The 23,316-nt window shown below is 36.4% G+C and overlaps 1 protein-coding gene across 1 annotated transcript; it reads left to right on the forward strand.

The window, feature by feature from the left end:
• Nucleotides 1–1,320: 1,320 nt before the first annotated feature.
• LOC131370955 (ETS domain-containing transcription factor ERF-like) lies at nt 1,321–10,656 on the forward strand. Its single transcript, XM_058418590.1, has 6 exons — nt 1,321–1,765; nt 2,253–2,310; nt 7,029–7,257; nt 7,364–7,478; nt 7,564–7,633; nt 7,838–10,656. Exons 2-6 carry the CDS (start codon nt 2,253–2,255, stop codon nt 8,122–8,124), a joined length of 759 nt encoding a protein of 252 aa, XP_058274573.1. The 5' UTR covers nt 1,321–1,765; the 3' UTR covers nt 8,125–10,656.
• Nucleotides 10,657–23,316: the final 12,660 nt, after the last annotated feature.

The following is a 23,316-nucleotide window of genomic DNA, read 5'->3' on the forward strand; positions in this document are numbered from 1 at the left end:
TTTATAATCTAGCATTCTAGCCAAATTTGCTAGGTTTGATGTCTTTCTCAGAGTTTAATGTTTCTAATTTAAGAGTGAATTTAAAATACAATTTAGTTAGCTAAATCGCTATCCTCATTCCTGCCAGGGAATATTCTAGCATGATCAATTTCAAAAGTAAATGACTGCAATATTTGCTATGCTATGGTCTGCTGTAATAAGTTGCTGACGTCAAGGTTTTTGAGTAATTGCATATCTTTCTTCATTTGATGATGTTAATATTAGTGACAGTAGTTTTGGTATAGTGAATGATAACATGCCTTAATGAAAAGTCATAAGCACTTGTGCCTGTTTCTGTTCAAAGTTATTTTTTAGTTTTTTTTTCTCATTTCATGCTTTCGTTACATAAAGGTTGTGTGTTGAAGAAATATGTCTTCATGATCAATGTTTAATATGGATATATTTTAAAACGGAAGCAATGGTGCTTTAGTTCAGCCTGTATTTATTCTTTATAAAAACCTGGAGTCATTTAAATTCAAGTATGTGTAACTTTCAAAGTTCCATGAAATAGCCATTTGGTTATTTGAGTAATGAGAACATTTTACAGAAAATTGAATAAACAAGCTAATAATGTTTTCACTTGAAAATGTTTTTGTGTTGTCTTTGTCATCTTAATATGAGGTATAAATATATAATAATAATAATTTTCCTAATGATGTAGTAACACAGGAGCAAACCTTTACATTACCATTTGGCCATTTTCTTTAAAAAGCAAATTTTAAAAGATTTTCTTTATGAACCCTATTATGTTTGGTGTTGCCCCCTGATTCTGGAGGGACCATCTTGGATATGTTTCTTTAATATGTTTTTAAATGGTTCTCTACAGTACTACTATTGAACCCTTTTTGTTATGACTGCACTATAATGGTTGATTGTCCAAATGTTTCCAAGTCTCTATATTTTTGCAGCAACCTACTAGTTACAATTGTTTAAAATAAAAATGTGCCATTATAATCAAATGAGTGAATTAATAAAATATACATTTAAATTCTGCTCAATTTCCCATTTTTCCTTTAATCAATTACAGGAGAGGAGGAGTTTGTGTGTGTGTGTGTGTGTGTGTGTGTGTGTGTGTGAGAGAGAGAGAGAGAGAGAGAGAGAGAGAGAGAGAGAAAGAGAGAGATGAGGTGACAGATGTCCTTTCTTCTGTCTCCCCATCACTTGGTATATTCTTATTGAGGACTCGTGATCTCCACACTTTAAAAAGGTAGTAATATTTTAGCATTCCATTTTCTTAATTCTATAGCTAATAGGCAAATACTTCAAATGACTGGATTTCCTATAAAGTGAGTATTTATTTGCTTCCAGTAGTAGTAGGAGTTGTTTGATATACCAGAAAATGTAAGAACATGGACAATATTTTACGTATTACACATTTTTACTTTCATTTTATATTTGAAACAATTTATTTATGTATTTTCTCCATTTGTAGAAAACCACTAGGGTGGGCGATTTCTTCAATAGCAATTTTTTCACAGTTTAGTAAATGTAGATGATGAATTTTTAGAAAAGAATAAAATCTGTTGAAATACTTCAGTTGACTTGTTTCACAAACCACACAAGACTTTTTTTTTGTTTGGTTCTATTTTTTTTATCCAGTTTAACCAAACATTCAAGAACACTGAATACCTGGGTCAACTGTATGGAGAGCTGGAAAAGAGCAACGATTTTCTAACATCTGTGGATTCCTGGGAAACAAATTTTTTGAAATACAGAGTTTGGAAATGTTAGTGAAGAACACAGTATTTTACTGAATGTATGCTGTTTAAAGCATGAGGACTGAAACTTAAATTCCTTAATGCCTTTTTAATTTGATAGTTGTTCTCTTGTGCAGTCATAAATGAATATCGTTTGCATAAACCTTGTTTGAATTAGCAGAATGTTTAATTTGTTGTTGTTGTTAGCATAGCTTTTAATTAGTGATTCATAATCATTTAATAATAGTATTTAATAATGCATGCTGAAATCTATATATCACAATAAGCTGTTATCTCAAGTGAAATTTTACAAATACAAGTCTTAAAAGTGGATCCCAACTAGAATGACATTAGTACTAAAGTGAACTAAAGTGATCATTTAAATGGTTCAGCCACAATGTTTCTAAAATTCCTAAAGTAAATGTGTAGTACATTGTACAGTAGACATGTAAAATTTAACCAAAATATGTTTCAGTCTTTGGAGTATGCTACAAAATATTTTTTATCATCTTGTAGATGCATTGTAGCTGCAGTTCAAATATGGGACCCCTCATTTCACCATACTGGAGTCAAAGTAAGTGCTTGTCTATGTGTGTTTATGTAACTCAAGTGGCATGGGAATTAGGACACAGCAGAGGTTCTTTGTGTTTCCTTACATCTTTTTTGTTTTTCTTCAAGATGCTGAAAGAGCTTAAACAGTAGAGTTTGCCAGAATATGAAGCAGAAAATAAAAAACAAATAATTTAAAATAAATTACATTTTTAACATTTAAAATACTTGCATATTTTATAGGTTACTGTTACTAATTATAGGTTACTGTTTTCAAACCAAGGTTATTGTTTCGTACAGTTTAGAGTGCCTGATGCTTTAAGGGGCCAGAATAAGTCATTAAGTGATTATTAAATATCTTCTTGACTGTGGGATGTTGCTAAACATGGTGTAGTGCCTATAACTGTAGTAAAAGTATTAGTAGTAACATTTTATTGTCCACAACAAGCACAATACATCAGTCACATCTCAGATAAGCGGTAACAAGACAAATCCAAAAAATATGTAAGTAAAAAGTACATCCTGATCCTGAATCCTACAGCATAATGCCAGTATCACCCAAAACACGTGATTCCCAAGCCATTTGCACTGCTTATAAGAAGTCCACATACCCCTGTTAAAACTACAGGTTTTTATGCTGTATAAAATAAAACATGATAAATAAACAGATAAATCATGTCAAATATTTTCCACCTTTAATGTGATATAGAAACTGACAAAAAAATTCAATTCAAAAACAAATGAAAAAACTTTTTACAAGCACCTTTTGCTTGAAATATAGTACAGCATTTTTGGGTCAGTCTACCAATTCAGCACATCTTGATTTATTTGTATTTGATTCTACACTTTCTTGCAAAAAATAGTCAAGATCAGTGAAATTAGGAGGGGATTTCCTCTTCAAGTCATTCCACAGGTTTTTCATTGAATTTAGAACTGTGGACTAACTGGGCCTTTCCAAAACTTTGCCCTTCTTCTGAAGCCACTTTGTTGACTTGTTTTTATGCTTTATTTGGAGCTCTATCTTGATTAGAGCTTCAGTCCCAACTGCAAAGAAGATCTGAGATCCTGTACATGCTGCAAGATCTTTGCAGATTATGGTTCCAGCAGCTGATTGTGGTTAATCAGAATCATTGTATTGATGACATGCATATGACAATTACGTTTGAGGATAAGTTTGAATGTGATTGTTTCATTATGAGCACAGTCACATGCCCCATTTGAAATGCGTGTGCACACTTATTGAAGCAAGTTATTATAAGTTATTTGTTTCCAAAACATTTCATTTTTGTTTTTTTAATTGAATATTGTTGGTTACTATATCACAGTAAAGATGAAAATAGATCAGAAATGATTTGATCTTAACATGATCTTGAGTTAATTTTCTACATTACAACTTGCAATAACTAGTAGGTGTAGAATTTTTATATTCACTCTACAGTGTCCTTCAGAATTTTCACCCATGGATAAAATGTACAAAAATGGTCATTAGAAAAAGTGTAAATAAATATAATCATTAAATATTTCCATTCAAACATCAAGCAAAACTATTTGTTAAACTGGACAGTGTGTAAAACTGTTTTCCTCCAATATTCAGCTGTCCGTTATTAGTTGGCCTGTGCCCACTATAGCCCTAAACACGTAGGAATAGACCATTATATGGTCTATGGCCTTTGCTGCTGTAGTCCATCCACCTCAGTTTTCAACTGATGTACTTTCTGAGAATATATAACTGTAGCCTTTCTGTCAGCTCAAACCAGTCTGGCTATTCTCCTCTGACCTCTCTCATTAACAAGATATTCCTGCCACTTGATGGGTGTTTTCTTTCTACACCATTGTGGGTACACTTCCAAGAGATCAGCTCTTTCTGAAAAAACTGCAGCTGGCCCTGTTTGGTGCAACTAACCATGCCCCGGTCAGAGTCACTGAGATCACAGTTTCCCCGTTCTAATGTGTGACACTAACTAAAGCTATTGTCTTCTGTATCAGTGTGTATAAGTGTAGAGGTATTGCACAATTTACTTCATTTTATTCACTGCCATTGATGCTTGAAGTAGACACTTCAAGGACTGGGGAATGAAATCATGCTTTATCAACTCCAATAGCTTTCCTTTAATCTCTCACCTGCTGAAAGGAATTGTGCTAAATTAACTGTGGTCTCCTTTGCCCTTAAAATAATGGTATCATTTACATACACTGCAGAAACATTAAATACCTCAATCCCACTAAATGCTTAAGATCAAACCAGGTGGACAAACTAAGTGGTCTCTGTCCTTTAAGCCAACAACATTCATCTTGAAACCATAGAAAAAATATTCCTGGAATTCTGTTTTCAATTCAGTTCAATTTATGTTTGTATAGCACTTTTAACAATGAACAGTGACACAAAGCAGCTTTGCTGAAACATAAATTCAGCATATACATTTGAATTTATGAATTTGCCCTTAATGAGCAAGCCAGAGGTGATAGAGGAATAAACCTTGAGAGAAGCAAGCGATGAGGAAGAAACCCTGAGGGAAACCCATCTTTATCTGGGGGAACTGAATGGTGTGATACTTCTCTAACTGTGTATTATATGTTCAGGAGTTCATTCTAGTTTTCAAATGAAGTAAATTTTGTTGTAGTTATCAGCTGTTTACTGATGCACACAGAGTGGAAAACTGAGGCAATTGCAGCTATCATAGCATATGCAGTCCTAAGCCATCGTAGCAAAACTGTTTATATCAATTGCAGGCCAAAGCCATCTTCATGATTTCTAAATAGTACCATCCACAGTATCTCATTTTGTTAGGCTGTTCATTTCCATAACTTTCCATCCTCAGCAAAAGCAAGGGGTTTCTATGTGATGAGAACTCCTACCAGAACTAGGGCATCAGGGTGAATCCACATCCAAACTTTACAGATCAATAGTAGTATTTTATAATCAATGGAAAATTGGATTAGAAGCTAATACAGTGTGCATAAGATATGATCATATGGTCAGATATGGTCATATGTTCTTGTTCTAGTAAGGATTCTTGATGCTGCATGCTGGACTAACCCAGGGACATTTACCCAGAGGTAGCATATACAAAGGAAAAAGCAAAGAAAAAGCCTTAAAACAGAACCGTGTGGAACACCAACCTTTACCTTGGTATTCATAGGGAGTTCAGTAGGTGTAACTGCTGTGCTACAATGATTTCTAGGATCTTGGAGATAAAGGGGAGGTTTGATATTGTTCTATAGTTGGACAGCGGACATGGGTTGAGGTCAGGCTTTTTAATTAGGGTATGATAACTGCTAACTTTAAAAGATTTAGGTACATAGCCAGTGCTAAATGGAAGAATTTATTATTTTTTAGAACCTTTGTTCTTCCTAGTAACCATTCAGTTTGGCACAGCATTACCAGCATGACCAATCAATTTTCCTGGAGCTGTTTTTGCACTACATCAGTCTTGAGCATTTGCCTGCATTTCTGTTTAATTCTCAGTCACTTCTCATAACTTTTCCAAAATCAGGTTCACAACATTACTAGTGCCTGCCATGTCACTTAGGTAGTTACATTTGAATAAAGAAGATAATCTGTTTGATTATCTTCTTTATTCAAATGTAACTACCTAAGTGATTAACCTAACTAATTTTTTGTTTGTATTTCCTGTCTGTGGAAGAATAGTTTAGTCCCTTTGAGATGTTTTCCAATTATTATACAGTGAAACTGTGTGTCTGGGCAGGACAAAACTGCACAAAATTAACAAAAAAAGAGACTATTATCTAATGAACATTTTTTCCTAATGCAAAACCCAATCGTGAAGCACCCTTTGGCTCCCAGGGAATTGTGTCTGGGTGGGACCCAAAATTATATTATTAAGAGCTTTTTGTACAATGAATCTTTAATTTGTAACCACTTTAATTAAATCTGTTAGAGGATACCATCCCTTTGTAAATCTATTGGTTATACTGATATTTTAATGAACTAAAATAAATATTGAATTTAACCAAGAGTGATAGATAATATAGACACATTGGTAAATATTTAACTGCCACATGAAATTTTAGGTGAGGCTGTTACAAATTTAGGGAGGTGGGTGCAGGTGAAGACTTTCTTTATTTTTTAAAACGAAGTATAAACTAAACAGAAAACAGTCAAGGCATGGTTCAAAAGATTAGAAAAAAAGAGAGGATACAAGCCAGTTATCTAACTGGGAGAACACAACAGCAGATTGACTCGCAATTAACTAACCACATTACAGTAAAACCACAATACAATACAATTGCCAAGCAACTAAAGAGGACAAAACTCATAACTCATAAATAGAGAATTAATTATGGGAAACACAAGACAAGTGTGTGTATGAGATCAGTGAAACAACCATGGAAGACATTCAAACTATGAGAGAGGCTGACCTCTGGGGATCTGGTGGGGAATTGTCCATGGTGGACCTGACAGGCCTAGCTTTTTGTACATATGGCTGCTTGTGGAATGTCTCACTAATCAGGACTAAGCTCTGTTGCCATTAAGTCCATTCAAAGCTTTTGCAGATAGTGGAGAACAACTTCGGTGCCTGGTTCTGAAAATCACAGCCACATTGCAGATAGTGAAAGTCATCATGGTAAACCAGTAGTACACATGCAAAACAAAAAGAATTCTGACCAGTATGCATTGTACCAAGGTAAATTACCTAAACCTATCTGATCAGGCCTGCATTAACATACCTCTTCTCTCTGTTATAAAAATTCACTTGGTTAATTGTTAACTGCTTCCAGCAGTGTTGTTTCCTGATTGGGCATATAAGCCAGCCTGGTCTCCAGGTTCTCGGCAAGTCCAGCTGTGGCATTTCCTGTTGGAGTTGTTAGGTCGGGGTGAAAGCGGAGTTATCACATGGAGTGGTGAATGGGGAGAGTTTGTTATCCAAGACCCTGAGCGACTGGCCAAGCTTTGGGGAGAGAGGAAGGGAAAGCTGCATATGAACTATGACAAACTGAGCAGAGCATTGAGGTACACACACACACACACACTAAACCTGTATTAATGCAGGTAATTTAAATACTACATTCAACTGGACAATAATAATATTCATATATACTATTTCTATTGTTGACAGATATTACTACAATAAGCGGATTCTTCATAAGACCAAAGGAAAACGATTCACATATAAATTTAATTTCAGTAAACTGATTTTGGTGAATTATCCCAGTTTGGCTAGCTGCCAACAGGTATGTATCATAACAAATATATCATACATATTAAATAGTGAACCTAGCACACAGCATAGAGTACCTTTCTTTTTCTGTCTTTCAGTCTGGAAGCTCTCTACCATTCTCTCGTTTTTCTTCTGAGGGATCACATTACAGCCCACCTGTGAACAGAGGTATTGAAAATTACTTCCCTGAACCTTTAAATGATTTACAGTGTCATTTAACAAGATGTCTAATGCTGTCTTTGTATATTTGTATGTTTTTGTACTATTTACTTATTAGATTTGTTTAAAATAAAGCATTGTCTCCTCACTAGCACATATCTTCAGCAAATTGCATATTTGTACTTGGACTCATGTGTATATGTCTATCAACAGCTCAACCATCAGTCTCACACCCTTTGCTGCTCCCCTACTGCATCTCAAAGTCACTCCCATTTTCTCGGGCCAATCCAAACCAACAACAGTTTCCTTTCCTTTCTGCCCTGCCCACTTCAGCAGCACATATATCAGAGTTCTTATGCCTGCCACCATTCAACTCATCCTTACACCTTGGCCAAACTTTAACCAGCTGGCCAACAAAGGATAGTGCAGAGTGGTGTTTAAACAGAGTCACAGCACCAAGCCAGATGGATGAGAGTGAAGGACAAGAGAAAAAGATGTAAGAAAGAAGGAGATGGAGGACCGAATACTTAAAGCCTCAATCAGGAAACACAACAGTTTGCAGGCCAATTGTCATTTTTGCAACCAAGGTTTTAAAGCAATAGCAAACAACTCACTAAATTATACAGTATTTACAATTACAACTCGTTTAGGTAATGAATAACTTGCTTAAAATTTTCTGTAAGTATACCTTACCATGGTAGTCTGACCATGGTGCTGTTTGTTATTCTTTATTGAGTGGATGCTATTTGTTTCTTTATAAATTCAAAGATTGTGTATTAGTTGAAACAGTTACTTTAAGACTATAGCCCAAGGCTAATGTATTTTTGTGTGTTACTGTAATAGGAGCTACATGTAGATCCATTAGACAAAAGCAGTTTCAATTAAAAAAAATACAGTGTATAATATATGTATGTTCATGTTTTATGGACACAGGGCTAGGCTGGGCACATTATCACCTACAAGTGCAGATAGATTGATACCTACTAATAATACCAAACAAAATTTCACCAAACCCCAGTGAGGGCAACAAAGCTTTTTTAAGTGAAAAAATTTAGCTGTGTCTTTCCCTAAGCATATCCCAACTCCATATTAATACTCATGATTTTGGAATGGGATATTCAGCAAGCACATATTTTCAAAATGGCATTTTGGAAAATATCTACAGCCACCTCTCATGTGAGTCAGACTATTAGGCGGTGATTTCATATTTGTATCATGAATGTATCGTGAATATGTCTGCATATGTAGCCCTGAGGAACAACATGTAATTACTACAATTCACAGAATTCTGTTCTGACCAGAAGAGAAAATAACATTGATTAACTTATTTCTTATAGAAAGTTGTCACATTTTGGCCATGTCATCAAAACCTGACCACAGATTACAGTTCAGTAACTCTAACTGCTCCAAAAAAAAGAGAACACTTAAATCACACACTGGATCTCAGTAAATGAAATATTGAAGTTGAAAATCTTTACTTACGTATATATTGTGTAATTCGTTGAGAACAAAATGATGTGAAAATAGTCATTGGAAACCAAAATCATCAACCCACTAAGGGTTGAACTAAAAATCTCTCAGAAAATCATTAAAAATTAAATTACAGGCTGATCCAACTTAAATGAATTTAATCACAGCAACTCATAATGTAAGTCAGTAGTGTGTATGGCCCCCAGGTGCCTGTATGCACTTCCAAGAACGTCTGGGCATGCTCCTTATGAGGTGGCCTTTGTCATCCAGAACCTGCCTACACACTCTGGCCACATGAGGCTGGACATTGTCATGCACAAGGAGGAGCCCAGGGACCACTGCACCATAAGATCTGACAATGGGTTTCATTCAGGTACCTAACAGCAGTAACACTACCGTTGGCTAACATGGAGGTCTTTGTGACCCTCCAAGGAGATTCCTCCCCAGACCATTACTGACCCACCAACAAACCATTCATCCTAGATGATGTTGCAGGCAATATAATGTTCCCCTCTGCATCTCCAGACTCTTTCACATCTGTCACATGTGCTCAGTGTGAACCTGCATCCATGAAGAGAACAGGCATCCGTGACGGAGCTGCAAATTCCGTTGTTCTCTGGTAAATGCCAATTGAGCTGCATGGTGCTGTTTTGTGAGCACAGGTCCCTCTAGAGGATGTTAGGCTCTCATGCCACCTTCATAGAGTCTGTTTCTGATAGTTTGGTCAGAAACCTGCCCACCAGTAGCTTGCTGGAGGACAGTTTGTAAGGCTCTGGAAGTGCTCATCCTGGTCCTCCTCATTTAAAGGAGCAGATATCAGTCCTGCTGCTGGATTGTTGCCCTTCTAAAGCCCTGTCCAGCTCTCTACGTGTAACAGCCCATCTCCTGGTATCTCCTCCATGCTCTTGAAACTGTGTTGGGAGACACACCCAAACTCCTTGTGATGGCAAGTATGGATGTGCCATCTTAGAGAAGCTGGACTACCTGTGCAACATCAGGTTGCTGGTACTGCCTCAAGCTACAAGTAGTGACAATGACTCTAAACTAGACTGCAGCCAAATCAGTGAGGTAGGATAAGCAGAGAGCAATTGTCTGTGGACACCACCTGCAAAACCATTCCCTTTTTTGGGTGTTTGTCTTGCTGTTGCTTCAAAGGGCACCTGGTGTCACTTTCAGTTGCACCAAAACAGAGAAATCTGATTGATCAGTTACATATGCTTCCTAACTAGACAGATTAATGTCCCTGAAGTTTAAATGACTTGGTGCTAAGTTTTTCCTTAATGTTTGAGCAGTATATTTTTATTAACAATGTAGACAAAATGAAGCATTGGTAGGGTTGTAAATAGATGCTTTTTATTACTTGTAAATAGAGTATAACCGAGAATACAATTTAAAATGAACAAGGAACAAGGAATTGCATGCATGGATGAAATGATCAGATATTGGTTGATGTGGACATAGACTTGCTGATATGCAACTCAGGCAAACATTACACACTGGTGGTGAGTCTTTTTTTTTTAAATTAAATGTGTAGAACACAACTATTGTCATTATTGTCATAATATGTCCTTCAGTCTTTTAGACCATATTGAGTGTTAAGTCCTTAAATAAACACATGGTTCTACTTGCTTTCATTTTTTTTTTAGAGAATTCAATAGATTCAATATACATTTTCTTTTCAAGTTTGAATCTTCAAAAATAGGTTTGCTTTTAGAAAATGTGACTAAAGGAATATTATTTTTAGCTAACAGAAAAATAAGGTTTAGAAAATAAGCGACATGTTTCCATTCATGTTCACGAAAACCAAAAATAACATTTTTATATGTAAATTCAAAATTGAGAACAATTCCAAAATAAATATAAAGAATATTGCTAAGAAAACTTAATAATAGACAGCCAAAAGACCAAGAGAGCAAGATAAAAAGATCAACAAAGTGCTTTCATTCACCTCAAAATACTAAGATTTAACTGAGGATGTCATGGAAGTTGTTAAAACAGGTGCTATGCAATCATACACTAATAGCGATGTATGGATTGTCCCTCTTCTTGACTCAGCTCTGTGTGCTCCACTCTTAAAGAAAAAGAAAATAGAACATACACTCTCCAATTTGCAAAACAGTACTGTGTTAAGCAGTCATTCAAGATACTGGAGAAGACCAACACTACCACATTGATGTAAGCCATATGATTAGGTGGAAATTGAATGGCAAAACTCAGCCGGGATAAGATTTCCATTCAGAAAAGAAAGGGTTGTAATTATGCAAGAAACAGAAGCTAAAGCAAAGATCTACATTTACATTTACAGCATTTAATTTCAATTTCAATTTTCATTTTCAATTTTATTGGTATAGTGCTTTCACAATGGACAGTGTCTTAAACCAGTTTTACAGAAATATAAAAATTTGAAATTTTAAATAATGGTCAAAATTACATTTATATTTATCTCTAATGAGCAAGCCTGAAGTAATGGTGGCAAAGAGCTACCAGTAACCTACCACTGCTCTAACTACTAAAAACAAGGAGACAACTATGGCCACAGATTGAAGAGGCACGCATACAAAGGAAAAGATTCTTCTTTCTTCAGAGCCAAAGACATCACTGAGGGTAAAGGAATTTAAAATGTGATGGTAGTGGTGGTCTTTACGTCAAAGGTTTATAAAGTCATGCCTGTTTGTACTACTAACAGTTTTGATTTAAAAGGTGGAGAAAATCGATCTTTATATTTGTTCTACTTTTTTACAACTCAGGTTTTTTTAGTCAATTTATTTTTAATCTCCTTTTCAAGTTGACTTTATATTATTTGTTCAGTTTGAGTGGTATATGAGAACAGCTGTATTTTTATTTTGTTAAACTTTCAAGGCAGATTTTTTTTACTAGAAACAAATGTTTTAGCTTTAGACTTTAGATTTTTTTTGGAAAAATAAACGTGGAGACAAAGTCTGGTGACTTATGGAAACTATACTTCTGCTGATGTAGCAATTTTATATAGCTTTAAAATTTAAAATTCTTTAAAATTCTGATTCAGGAAGTTGTTGAATTTATTATAATTATTTTTCTTGTTGAATTTATGGAGGATATTTTTATTTTGGGAAATACATATGGTCATAATAATAGCCATAGAAACATAATCTGAAAAGATCTGTTTTTTTTTATTCCATTTTTTAAATTCCATTTTTTAAATTCCATTTTTTTAAATTCCATTTTGAATGGAAAATCTTGAATTTAATCTTTCTGATTCTGATTTCTGATCATAATATGGTTTCTTTAGTGTAACATTTAAGAAATCCATCACATAAATATAATCCAAAGTATTGAAAATTAAAAAATACACTTTTTAGTGATAAACCTTTTAAAGAACAAGCTACAAAAATCTTTAATAAAAACTGGACGAAATATGAAGAAGACAAAATGTACGGCACTCTTAAATGATATCAATAAGTTAATTGAAATATAATCTGAATTAGATTAGTATTTAACAAATTTGGCACAGTGGGCTTTTATTCAGAAATGGATAGAACATGGGGAAATAAATACAAAATATTCAAAAATATATTTGTTTTCAGGATATATACGTAGAAGCACTTTACATTAGTTGAAAGCAATGGTGGGCCGTCAGGGCAAGCAAGGCCTTCTCTGCTGGCCTAAACAGCAGTGATCTGAATCACTTACTTGCATTTTAATATATTTAATATATTTTTCCTTGAATGTGTATTAAATTATTCCCAATAGTCTATTCTATTAATTTCATAGCTTTTCTCTTGGTTGCGCTGCTTCCAGTAGTGTATATTTATGATATCATGTGTTGCCAGCATGAAAGAAATCTGCCTTAAGGCCTTCAGAATCAATAGTGCAGGCGCCCATAGCTTAAAATAAGTGGCAATGAAATTGTTACATTAACCAATCAGATTTCGAGTTGGCATCACTGGGGCCATCTAGCGGGCATTCGACTAGGTCAGCAATTTCCCGTCCTTTGATTGGATAATTGGAGGAGTCAGAGGCAGCGAACCACAAATATACATTGTTTCTATATTCGCTGCATCTCATTTCGGATGCTGCGTCCTCCGGAGATTGCAGTTTGCTGCATGCATCATCAAGAATGTCTTTTTTGAGAAAAGTAACCGTAATCAAATTGACTATTCCTTGTGAGGTGTGAAATACTGTAGCCTAATTTCTTTTTTACTTTGTTATTTAACGGTTGATTAGTGTATATTGCCGTGGCGTCATGATGCTATAGAGGTGGATTAATTCAGGAAGAACACCAGTGAAGGCCTAGGTGTGAAATGCACGGCCCACCACTAGTTGAAAGACTATAAATGATTTCCTTACTAGTGAATTTTATATAGTATTTCAAGTTGACATTTCTGAATTATTATTATTATTATTATTGGTGGTGGTGTTTAAGAAGGCTATAGAAGCTTCATGCAACTATGTGTCAAGATTTAATTACCTTAAAAGCTTACTAAAGCTAACTAAAGTTTATAGGAATTGTTTGTTTCTTGACAACTGGAGGCCTATAACTTTAATAAATAATGACTAATATCCCACAGATACAGAATGGGTAGAATCCATTCACAGAATTTATTAAAATGGCACTCACAAAAACACAAAACAAAAAAACACAATTCAACAGGGAAAAAACTGAAAAACAGACAATGACAGAGAACTTCTTTCCTGAGCCGCCCCCTAGGTCTGCGAGCAGGTTGGTGAGGGTGAGTGGTTTGAGGGGGTCAAGGATGTCGCTGGCATTAACCCATGATTGTAACCCTCCCAATCCACCCAATACTGAAGCTGCTGACTCCCCCCCCACCCCCGATTTTCAACAGTAGAGGGGGCACTGGATTTTTGGTTTTGGTGCTGGGGGAACATAAATGGGTTTAAGAAGTGATATATGGAAGGAGGGGGAGATATGATAGTGGGCAGGAAGCTGTAGGCCATAGGTGTCAAACCGTATCCTCAAAGGGCCGGTGTTGGCGCAGGTTTTCATTCCAACTGTGCAGAAGCCACCCCTACTGTAAGCGATAGGTGATGAGGTCATTCTGCCGGAGGATTTTAAAATGGTCGATGTACCTTGAACTGAGTTTCTTGCAGGGAATGTGTAGGTTAGGGTTTTTGGTAGACAACCAAACCATTTAACTTGGTCTATAATCTGGGTGGTATAATCTATCCTGAGGTGACGCTCATATTAATTCCCAGATGAGCATAGAAGGCTCTGTGTGGTGCAGAAGTGAACTGTGTACCTGTATCAGATGCAACATCCTCAGAGAGACTGTAAACCTGGAAGACGTGATTGAAGTTTGCCATGAAGGTGTCCATAGCTGTGGGGAGGCCCTTGAGGGACACCAGTATGGAGGCCTTGTAGAAATGATTGATGATGACCTGGATGGTGGTGTAAACTTGTGAGTTAGGCAGGTCCGTTCCAAAATCTATGGTTAAATGGGACCATTAGCATTGCAGTATTTGTAGCTGGTTAAGGAAGCCTGTGGAAAGCTGACATAAATACATAGGACATAGATAGAATGTATTCTTTTACATCTGTAACAAGCGTGGGCCAACAGAACACATACTGTACCAGGATGGTTTGTTGCTTGGTGGGAGGAATTACCCCTATACTGCAGCTGGATGTGTCCACCTCCATGATAAAACAGATGCTGGGGTCAGGGTGCTTCAGGATGGGGGCTGTGGTGAAGCGCCTCTTGAGTCATTCAAAGGCAGCTTGGGCAATTTTGGACCAGCAAATCTTCCTGGGTCTGCTTTACAGGAGTGCAGTAAGAGGGCTTACAGCAGGACAAGCCCAAAACCAATGAAATTCCTTTATGCTTGCAGGGAGGTCTCAAGAATCAAAGACAAAGAGCAAAGGCTCAGTAACACTGTGGACTGACAATACTTGGTGTGGCAGGTAATGTGTGAGTGAAGTAGCTAGAGAATCTGGAAGTGATAAATACACTGGTGACTGTTAGCTCACATTTTTGTATAGACAGTTTTGTATACACATTAATGTACTCTTTTTCCACTCAAAAAGGATGCTGCCCATTTATATGAATTAGAGAGTATTCCAGTTAGGGAGGAAGTCATTTCCTGGACTCAATTTCTGTAAAAATCAGATAAAGTACAAATCAATTTCCACTCAGAGGTTAGGATTCTTTTGTCCAACACCTAGGGCTATCTTCTTTAGTTTATCCTACAAAAGTATTAGCAAAATTATTTATAAAAATAACTGATTCTACTTATTTAACTTTATATGGAAAAAGAAGTCTCATTGCCTGAATTGAAATGTATTGTTTATATCAGGGATGTCCAATCTTATCCAGAAAGGGCCGGTGTGGGTGCAGGTTTTCATTCCAACCAAGCAGGAGCTACATCTGATTCCAACTGGCTAATCAACTGATCTTGGCTTTCAGTAGACTCAAATGTAGCTTCTGCTCAGTTGGAATGAAAACCTGCACCCACACTGGCCCTTTGCGGATAAGTTTGGACACCCCTGGTTTATATCATATAATCAAGGTGGTTTGAATGTGCTAGCTTTTGATACTTCTAATACAATTTTAAAGTTGAACTGGTTTGAGCATTTATTCCTGACCTTTGTGTCTTAAAATAACAACTGACTGTTGTTTTTTGTCATTACATATGGATTACTTAAGTCCATGTGTGTTATTTCATAGTTTTGAAATCTCCAGTATTGTTCTAGAATGGAAAAATAAATAAAATAAATAAATCCCTAAACAAACAGGCCAGTCAAGTTCATCCACACCAGACTCTGTCATCCATGTCTTTATGGACCTTGCTTTGTGCACTGGTGCACAGTCATGTTGGAGGAGGAAGGGGCCAGCTCCAAACTGTTCCCACAAAGTTGGGAGCATGGAATTGTCCAAAATATCTTGGTATGCTGAAGCATTCAGAGTTCCTTTCACTGGAACTAAGGGGCCAAGCCCAGCTCCTGAAAAACAACACCACACCATAATCCCCCCTCCACCAAACTTTACACTTGGCACAATGCAGTCAGACAAGTACCGTTCTCCTGGCAACCGCCAAACCCAGACTCGTCCATCAGATTGCCAGATGGAGAAGCGCGATTCGTCACTCCAGAGAACGCGTCTCCACTGCTCTAGAGTCCAGTGGCGGCGTGCTTTACACCACTGCATCCGACGCTTTGCATTGCACTTGGTGATGTATGGCTTGGATGCAGCTGCTCGGCCATGGAAACCCATTCCATGAAGCTCTCTGCGCACTGTTCTTGAGCTAATCTGAAGGCCACATGAAGTTTGGAGGTCTGCAGCGATTGACTCTGCAGAAAGTTCGCACTATGCGCCTCAGCATCCGCTGACCCCGCTCCGTCAGTTTACGTGGCCTACCACTTCGTGGCTGAGTTGCTGTCGTTCCCAAACACTTCCACGTTCTTATAATACAGCTGACAGTTGACTGTGGAATATTTAGGAGCGAGGAAATTTCACGACTGGATTTGTTGCACAGGTGGCATCCTATCACAGTTCCACGCTGGAATTCACTGAGCTCCTGAGAGCGAACCATTCTTTCACAAATGTTTGTAAAAACAGTCTGCATGCCTAGGTACTTGATTTTATACACCTGTGGCCATGGAAGTGATTGGAACACCTAAATCTCATTATTTGGATGGGTGAGCGAATACTTTTGGCAATATAGTGTATATATATAATATTTTTTTGTCAAATAAGTTTTATTCAGTCATCAAATATCCTTGTAGCAATCACAGGTTCCAGGATTAATTTTCTGATATGCACAAAAACTTACAAAAACAAACATACAACAGAAGAAAGAGAAAAAGAAAAAAGAAAAAGAAAAACACACATTAAATATAACATCCCTTCCCCAGCCTGTTAATATACAATACAGTGACAATCAAAATAACCTTTAAGTTACAACACATTTGTATTAAGGAATACAATTTCTCTTGAGGCAACAGAAAAATGGGCCCCAAATCTTGTAAAATTGTCCAGTGTTGCCTTTTAAAAGGTGTCTAGTTCATTCCAAGTGCAAAGTAGATATCAATTACTCAAGCCACAACTTGGCAGCAGGAGGAGTAGCCTTTTTCCAGTACAGTAATAACAGCTTCTTGGCTGTTATCAAACAATATGTAAGGAATTTCTGTTGAGCATTGTTCAATGAATGTGTCTGGATCCAAGTTTACCTCAAGGACACCCGAAAGCACTTTGAAAACCTCACACCAAAATCCCTGTATTTTATAACAGAAAATAAAGCTATGAGCTAGATCGGCATCCTCTGATTTGCACTTATCACAAATAGGAGAGACATTGGGGAAAATCCTATGCAATTTCTTTTTAGAGAAGTGTAATCTATGTAAGACCTTAAACTGAATGAGGCATAATCTAGAATTGACCGATTGTTTATCAATATCCTTCAAGCCACTCTGCCAAATCTTCCGAGATTCCAATTCCAATCTCTCGCTCCCATTCCTCCCTGATCTGCCTTGTAGAGGGGGAAACAGCTGCCTGTAACCTCTCATAAATTAAGGATAGCTGACATTTGTTTCCCCTGAACTGCATGAGACAGTCATCTAGGACTGAGGGTGAGACCTCATCTAGGGAAACATTATGTGTACGCAAGTAGTTCCTTATTTGTAAAAATCTGAAAAATGTTTTTTGGAGGTTATATTTCTGTTGTAATTGCATAAAGGAAGCTAACACCCCATCAACATAGAGGTCCTTAACTGTGCATATACCCAATTCCTTCCATTGATTAAAGGTTGTATCCAACCTTGAAGGGGGAAATGATGGGTTATTTGCAATTGGAATTAAGAGAGAGAGTGATTTTATTTTAAGGTAATCTCTTATCTGTCTCCAAACAGGTAACAGATTTTTTATGATAATACTATTAAATACTGTTTGGGCTAATATCACTGGGGTAGAGTAACACTGCTCCAAGATCATAAGGATAGCAGTGATCTGAAGTAATAGCCGACTGATCCAGCCAAAGTGCAAAAACTTGTAAATGAGTAGCCCAGTAGTAAAGGCGGAAATCCGGGAGGGCCAAGCCCCCCTCATGTTTGGGTTTACAAAGATGAACTTTTTTGATTCTGTGACTCTTATAGTTCCATAAAAATGGGAAAATAATCGAGTCTAAGTGTTTAAAGAAGGACTTGGGCAATAATATTGGAATATTACGAAATAGATATAATATTTGAGGAAGAAATATCATTTTTATTGCATTTATTCTGCCAATTAGAGAAATAGGGAGAGTCCTCCAATAGGGTACGCAGTTTTGTAACTTAGACAATAGGGGTTGAAATTAGCTTTAAAAAGCAGAGAATATTTATAAGTAACCAGAATTCCCAAGTATACAATTTTTTCTCTGGAAACTTTAAATGAGGAAGAATGTATCATGGACAAATCCTTCAAACCAATAGGCATGAGTTCACTTTTTTCAAAATTAACTTTAAAGCCAGAAAATTTCCCAAAGGTAGAGATAGTCTCAAGTACAGCAGGAATACTCACCTGCAGTTGAGTAATATAAAGCAAAACATCGTCCGCATACAGTGATATTTTATTAATGCTGTTTGGAGTATTAAAGCCATGAATGCAAGAGTTAGCTCGAATGGTTTCTGCAAGGGGCTCTACAGTTAATGCAAACAACGGTGGTGAGAGGGGACACCCCTGTCTGGTTCCTCTTTGAAGACAGAAAGAGTCTGAAATTGTTCTATTTGTCAAAACCTGTGCTGATGGACTACTGTATAAAATTTTAACCCAAGTTATAAACTCATCTCCCATATCCAATTTCTCAAGGACAGCAAACAAATAACGCCACTCCACTCGGTCGAACGCCTTTTCGGCATCCAGTGAGATTACAATTAAATTGTCTTGGGTTGCTTTAGGTTGATAAATTATATTAAATAGTCGTCTAATATTGTGCATAGTGCTTCTTTCTGGAATGAATCCATTCTGATCTGTGTTAACCAATTTATTAATTAATTTACAAAGTCTATTAGGAAGTGTCTTAGATAATACTTTTTGATCGACATTAAGAAGGGAAATAGGCCTGTATGCCTCAACTTCTTCAGGATCTTTACCTTTTTTAGGGATTACCGTGATAACAGCCTCAGAGAAAGTTGGTGGTAATCCAGTTGTTAACGCTTGCTGAAATTAGAAATTAGAAAACTGAGAAATTAGACTGATAGATCTGTCCTATCCAACTACCCTTTAGTTTGTCCTTGGAGTCCACTTTGAGATGGGTTTCCTGCAGAAAGATTATGTCTGAGGAGAGAGATTTCAGATGTGATAATGTCTTGCTTCTTTTAACCAGATGATTTAATCCTTTAACATTCTACGAAATAAATTTGAGACCCTTTCTGTTACTTTGAGTTGTCGTTTTTTGTTTGATTAAAAATCAGGTCAATCATCTTCACTGTTTGTATTATATATAATATTTTTTAATTGACATTTTTTATGTATTTGTGTTATCTTATTTTGAACAGATTGTTTTAATATATTATTTGAGAGTAAAATTAACATACAAAAAAGAGATGTTATTTTTGGTAAAAATGAAATAGAGAGAAGTCATGTTTTTATGTATTCATATTTAAACGTTATAATTGTACATGGCAAGTTTTATATACACAAATGCAAATTTTCTGAAAGGAAAACCAAACCCCATCCAGTGCAAATATTAAATGAAGATTTATTCTGAGACCTTAAAAGGACTCTAATAGCTGTATAGCTATTAGAACTATAGACATTTACAAGAACTCAAAGTTGTCATCAGTTTATCCCAGGGCAGTTTCATTTCATTTACACATTTAGATACTTCTTCAAATCTGTCTTTTTCGGTGGTTGTACCATGCACTGATTACATTCCCAAAAGTTCCTGTGTAAAACTTAAATTAGAGTCCACTCCATGGAAGAAGATTGACCGGTGTGCAGTATCAATGGTGTTCACACTTCTCTATTATAAATCAGTGGAAAGCTCACATACACAATTGACAACAGTATTTCTGCTTAGGCTTACATTAAAAATGCCTGCTTTTTGTCTGGACATATGCTTTTTGTATGGACAAACAAGACAGACAGGTTTACTGTTAATGCAAGTATGCAGTAGTCAAATGTGGGTGACCGCTGACCTCTGATAAGCATTGCAGAGGTGCCAGCATGCTAGCTGTTGCAATGCATTCTGGAGTTTGTTGTATTAGTGGTGTGTGTGTTTTATGTACTGGCAGGCCAGTTATAATAGAAATATGATATTACCATGCAGGCCCGATGGAAGCACTGAAGAAGGAACCACTAATGGAATGTAATGGAACTAATGGAACCACTGAAGAAGCTCTCTATGCTCTGACACTTTGTACTTAGGAATGTATACTGATTCAGTCGTATGTCTTGGTGCAAGGCAAAATCTGCAGAATTTGTCCACAGAGAAGCTTTCATAATCTGGCAAGCTTGAGCACCCAAGTTATCAGCAGGGACCAACAGAACAGTTTCTTTGACACTTGTACCAAGAGACACTAAATCGCATATACGTGGATACAGTACTTTGTCTTAGCCACACTCTTTAACTGTTGTTGTGTTGCACAAAATGCAAGCTGAATCAATTTAAGTGTTAATCTTCACTTTTCCAATATGTTGGCAATATCCCAATATACCACACACATTTTATGCTTCCTTTCTGATGTTCCCAATGAGTTAGTGATTTCAGCTCATCAGTGTACAGGCTTAAAGCAATTGTAAAGTCATCAGTAAATAAAAGATCATTTCTTCTGAAACAACTGCCATCTCCGCAAGTATTGTACACAGTTGGGACATGAGCTGTCTGTGCCTTCTCTAAAATGTCTTGCTTGCTTAGCAATTTACGAAGCATCTGCAATACAGGAACATATGCAACTGTTTTTTTTTGCATTTCTTCTCTACATATTTGAATGTCGTTACCAGTGGAAATGCATGCAAACATATGATGCTCTTCTCTACATTGTTGCAAGACAAATCTATCTTTGCCACAGCATGCTGTGATAATATTGCTTTCTGTCACAGCCTCAACCACTTCAACTGATTCAATGTCTGTATTACACAGCTTTCACTTTGCTGTACTAAAGTGGCTGGTAGAACTCCTGCTGATTGACTTCCTGGAAAGACTTTTCTTGTATATGTATGTGTATTTATTTTTGATTTTACATCTTACATTCTGAGAATTTGCTTCAGATGTTTCTTCAGCAAGATTATCTAAGTATTTTTCAGCAGGAACCATCTTGTCTTGAGGAATAGAACTGCCACTACTTTAATTTTCTGTCCCAGTATGAACTATTAACTCTGATTTAAACATCCTTCAATTGTTTTCTCTGTGCTTATTACTTTAATGTGCATTGAAAGTTGAATACACACCATTCTCAGAAGTGCAGCCCATAAACGAATACTCTGTTTCTTGGTATGGTTTGACGAGTTCACATTCCAATGACAAAGAAACTTGAATCTTGAAGCTGAATGAAACCAGGACAAGTGAGTTTCAAGACTACCAAAGGATCTGAACTTGCACAAACATTTCTGATGTGGACAGGGGAATGGCTCACACCTTGCATATCTACCATGCTTCAGTCTGAAATGTTTTATTATCTGTCCTCTTTGTTCACAACTATGTGTGTCAATTTCAAATGTGCATACCACAGTGTGCATCTGCTTTAGCTAATGAATGCTAATGCTTTAGCTAATGCTTCAGTCTCTTTAAGGCCAACAATTCTCTCATACCTTTGATATCAACCTCTAGCAAGAGTTCACTAGACATGTAAGCGTTCATATGCTCGAAACACACCTCATTGTCCTCCAAATCTATTCACTCGTGTCATGTATATGTACTGGCCCATGTACGATCCGCCATGATGTCATTCTCTGTTGTCACTTCTGTGGTAACCTTGACCTCAGGATGAAGACTGAAGATAGCCACCTGCTGATTGGGACTGGGCTAACATTTACCAGGCTAACATTTATCACTGTATTAATGAATAGAATGTGCCTTTGTTTGTAGTTGAATATCACAGATTTGATTGATAGTGTTAGCTTGTCAATTGTTACAAGAGTACTTGCTTATATCTTCTAATTTGGCATTCTGCCACAATTTATGTGATTTAATTACACTATGTAACAATTTTTTTTACTATTTTCTTGTTCTTTGGAAATAATAATTTCCCCATTCTTTGTAACACAAATAAAGAGAAAAAACCCATCTTAGCCATGAAAGTTTGGGTTAGTTTTGGGCAGTTTTTTTTTTAGTAAAATGGGCTAATTTTGAGGTTTTCATTCTCTTAAAAGCCCAAACCCAATCTTCAAGGGGCTTAATGGCTATTTTTTTTTTTTTATCATTTTCCATCAAGAGTAATTGGAAAATGTCACACAAAAATCGTGTTACATAGTGTTACAAATTTAGTTGGTTATTTAGTTGTTTTTAGTATGTTTAAAAATGACCATGGTAATAAAACAATATCTGAGCACAGCTCTTTGTAGTAAAAGAATTAAAATGAACTAATGAAATGATCTGATCTAATAAATAATATGATTAAACAAAGCCAACAAATAAACAAATACTACTTCTAAAGTCACCAAGATTGAACTCTGATGCTGTTTTTGAAGAAAAAAAAAATTATGGTGGGGAGTTGGGGGTGTCCATACTTTGTCTTCAACTGAGTTTAGGTAAGTGGTACGTGACAAAGCAGCATCCACATGAATGCCAGGACAGGCTTTTCAGCAGACCATCACACTGTCTGGCAGCCAGCCATTCACATGGTGTAAAAGAAAACATCATTTATCATATCAGTTCCTCCATTGCTCCATGGTCCAGTTCTGATGTTCATGCCCATTTTAAGCACTTTCAAATTCTAATTTTATTTGTCACATACATAACCATACACATTATGTCATGTAGTTAAATACATTTTGACTTGAATGTATATGGCAAAATATAAAAATGTATATATAAATATAGATATACAGGTAGTGTCTGTGTGCAGAAAATGTCCAGAACCCACAAGACCTGCTGTTTTGGAGATGCTCTGACTCAGAGTCATCCAGCTGTCACAAAGGCTGTATTTGTAAAAGTCGCTCAGATCCTTACCTTTGCCCATTTTCATCAATGTCAACAACTGACTGGTGTCTGTAATTATATATGACTATGATGATTAAAGGTGTGTTGCACAATAAATAGGGTGCAATTTAGTTGTTCACTGTATATTGTGAGTAGGGCAGTGACCGGGTCACTGT

Source organism: Hemibagrus wyckioides, linkage group LG20, assembly GCF_019097595.1.
Source record: "Hemibagrus wyckioides isolate EC202008001 linkage group LG20, SWU_Hwy_1.0, whole genome shotgun sequence".
In the NCBI taxonomy this organism is placed as follows: Eukaryota; Metazoa; Chordata; class Actinopteri; order Siluriformes; family Bagridae; genus Hemibagrus; species Hemibagrus wyckioides.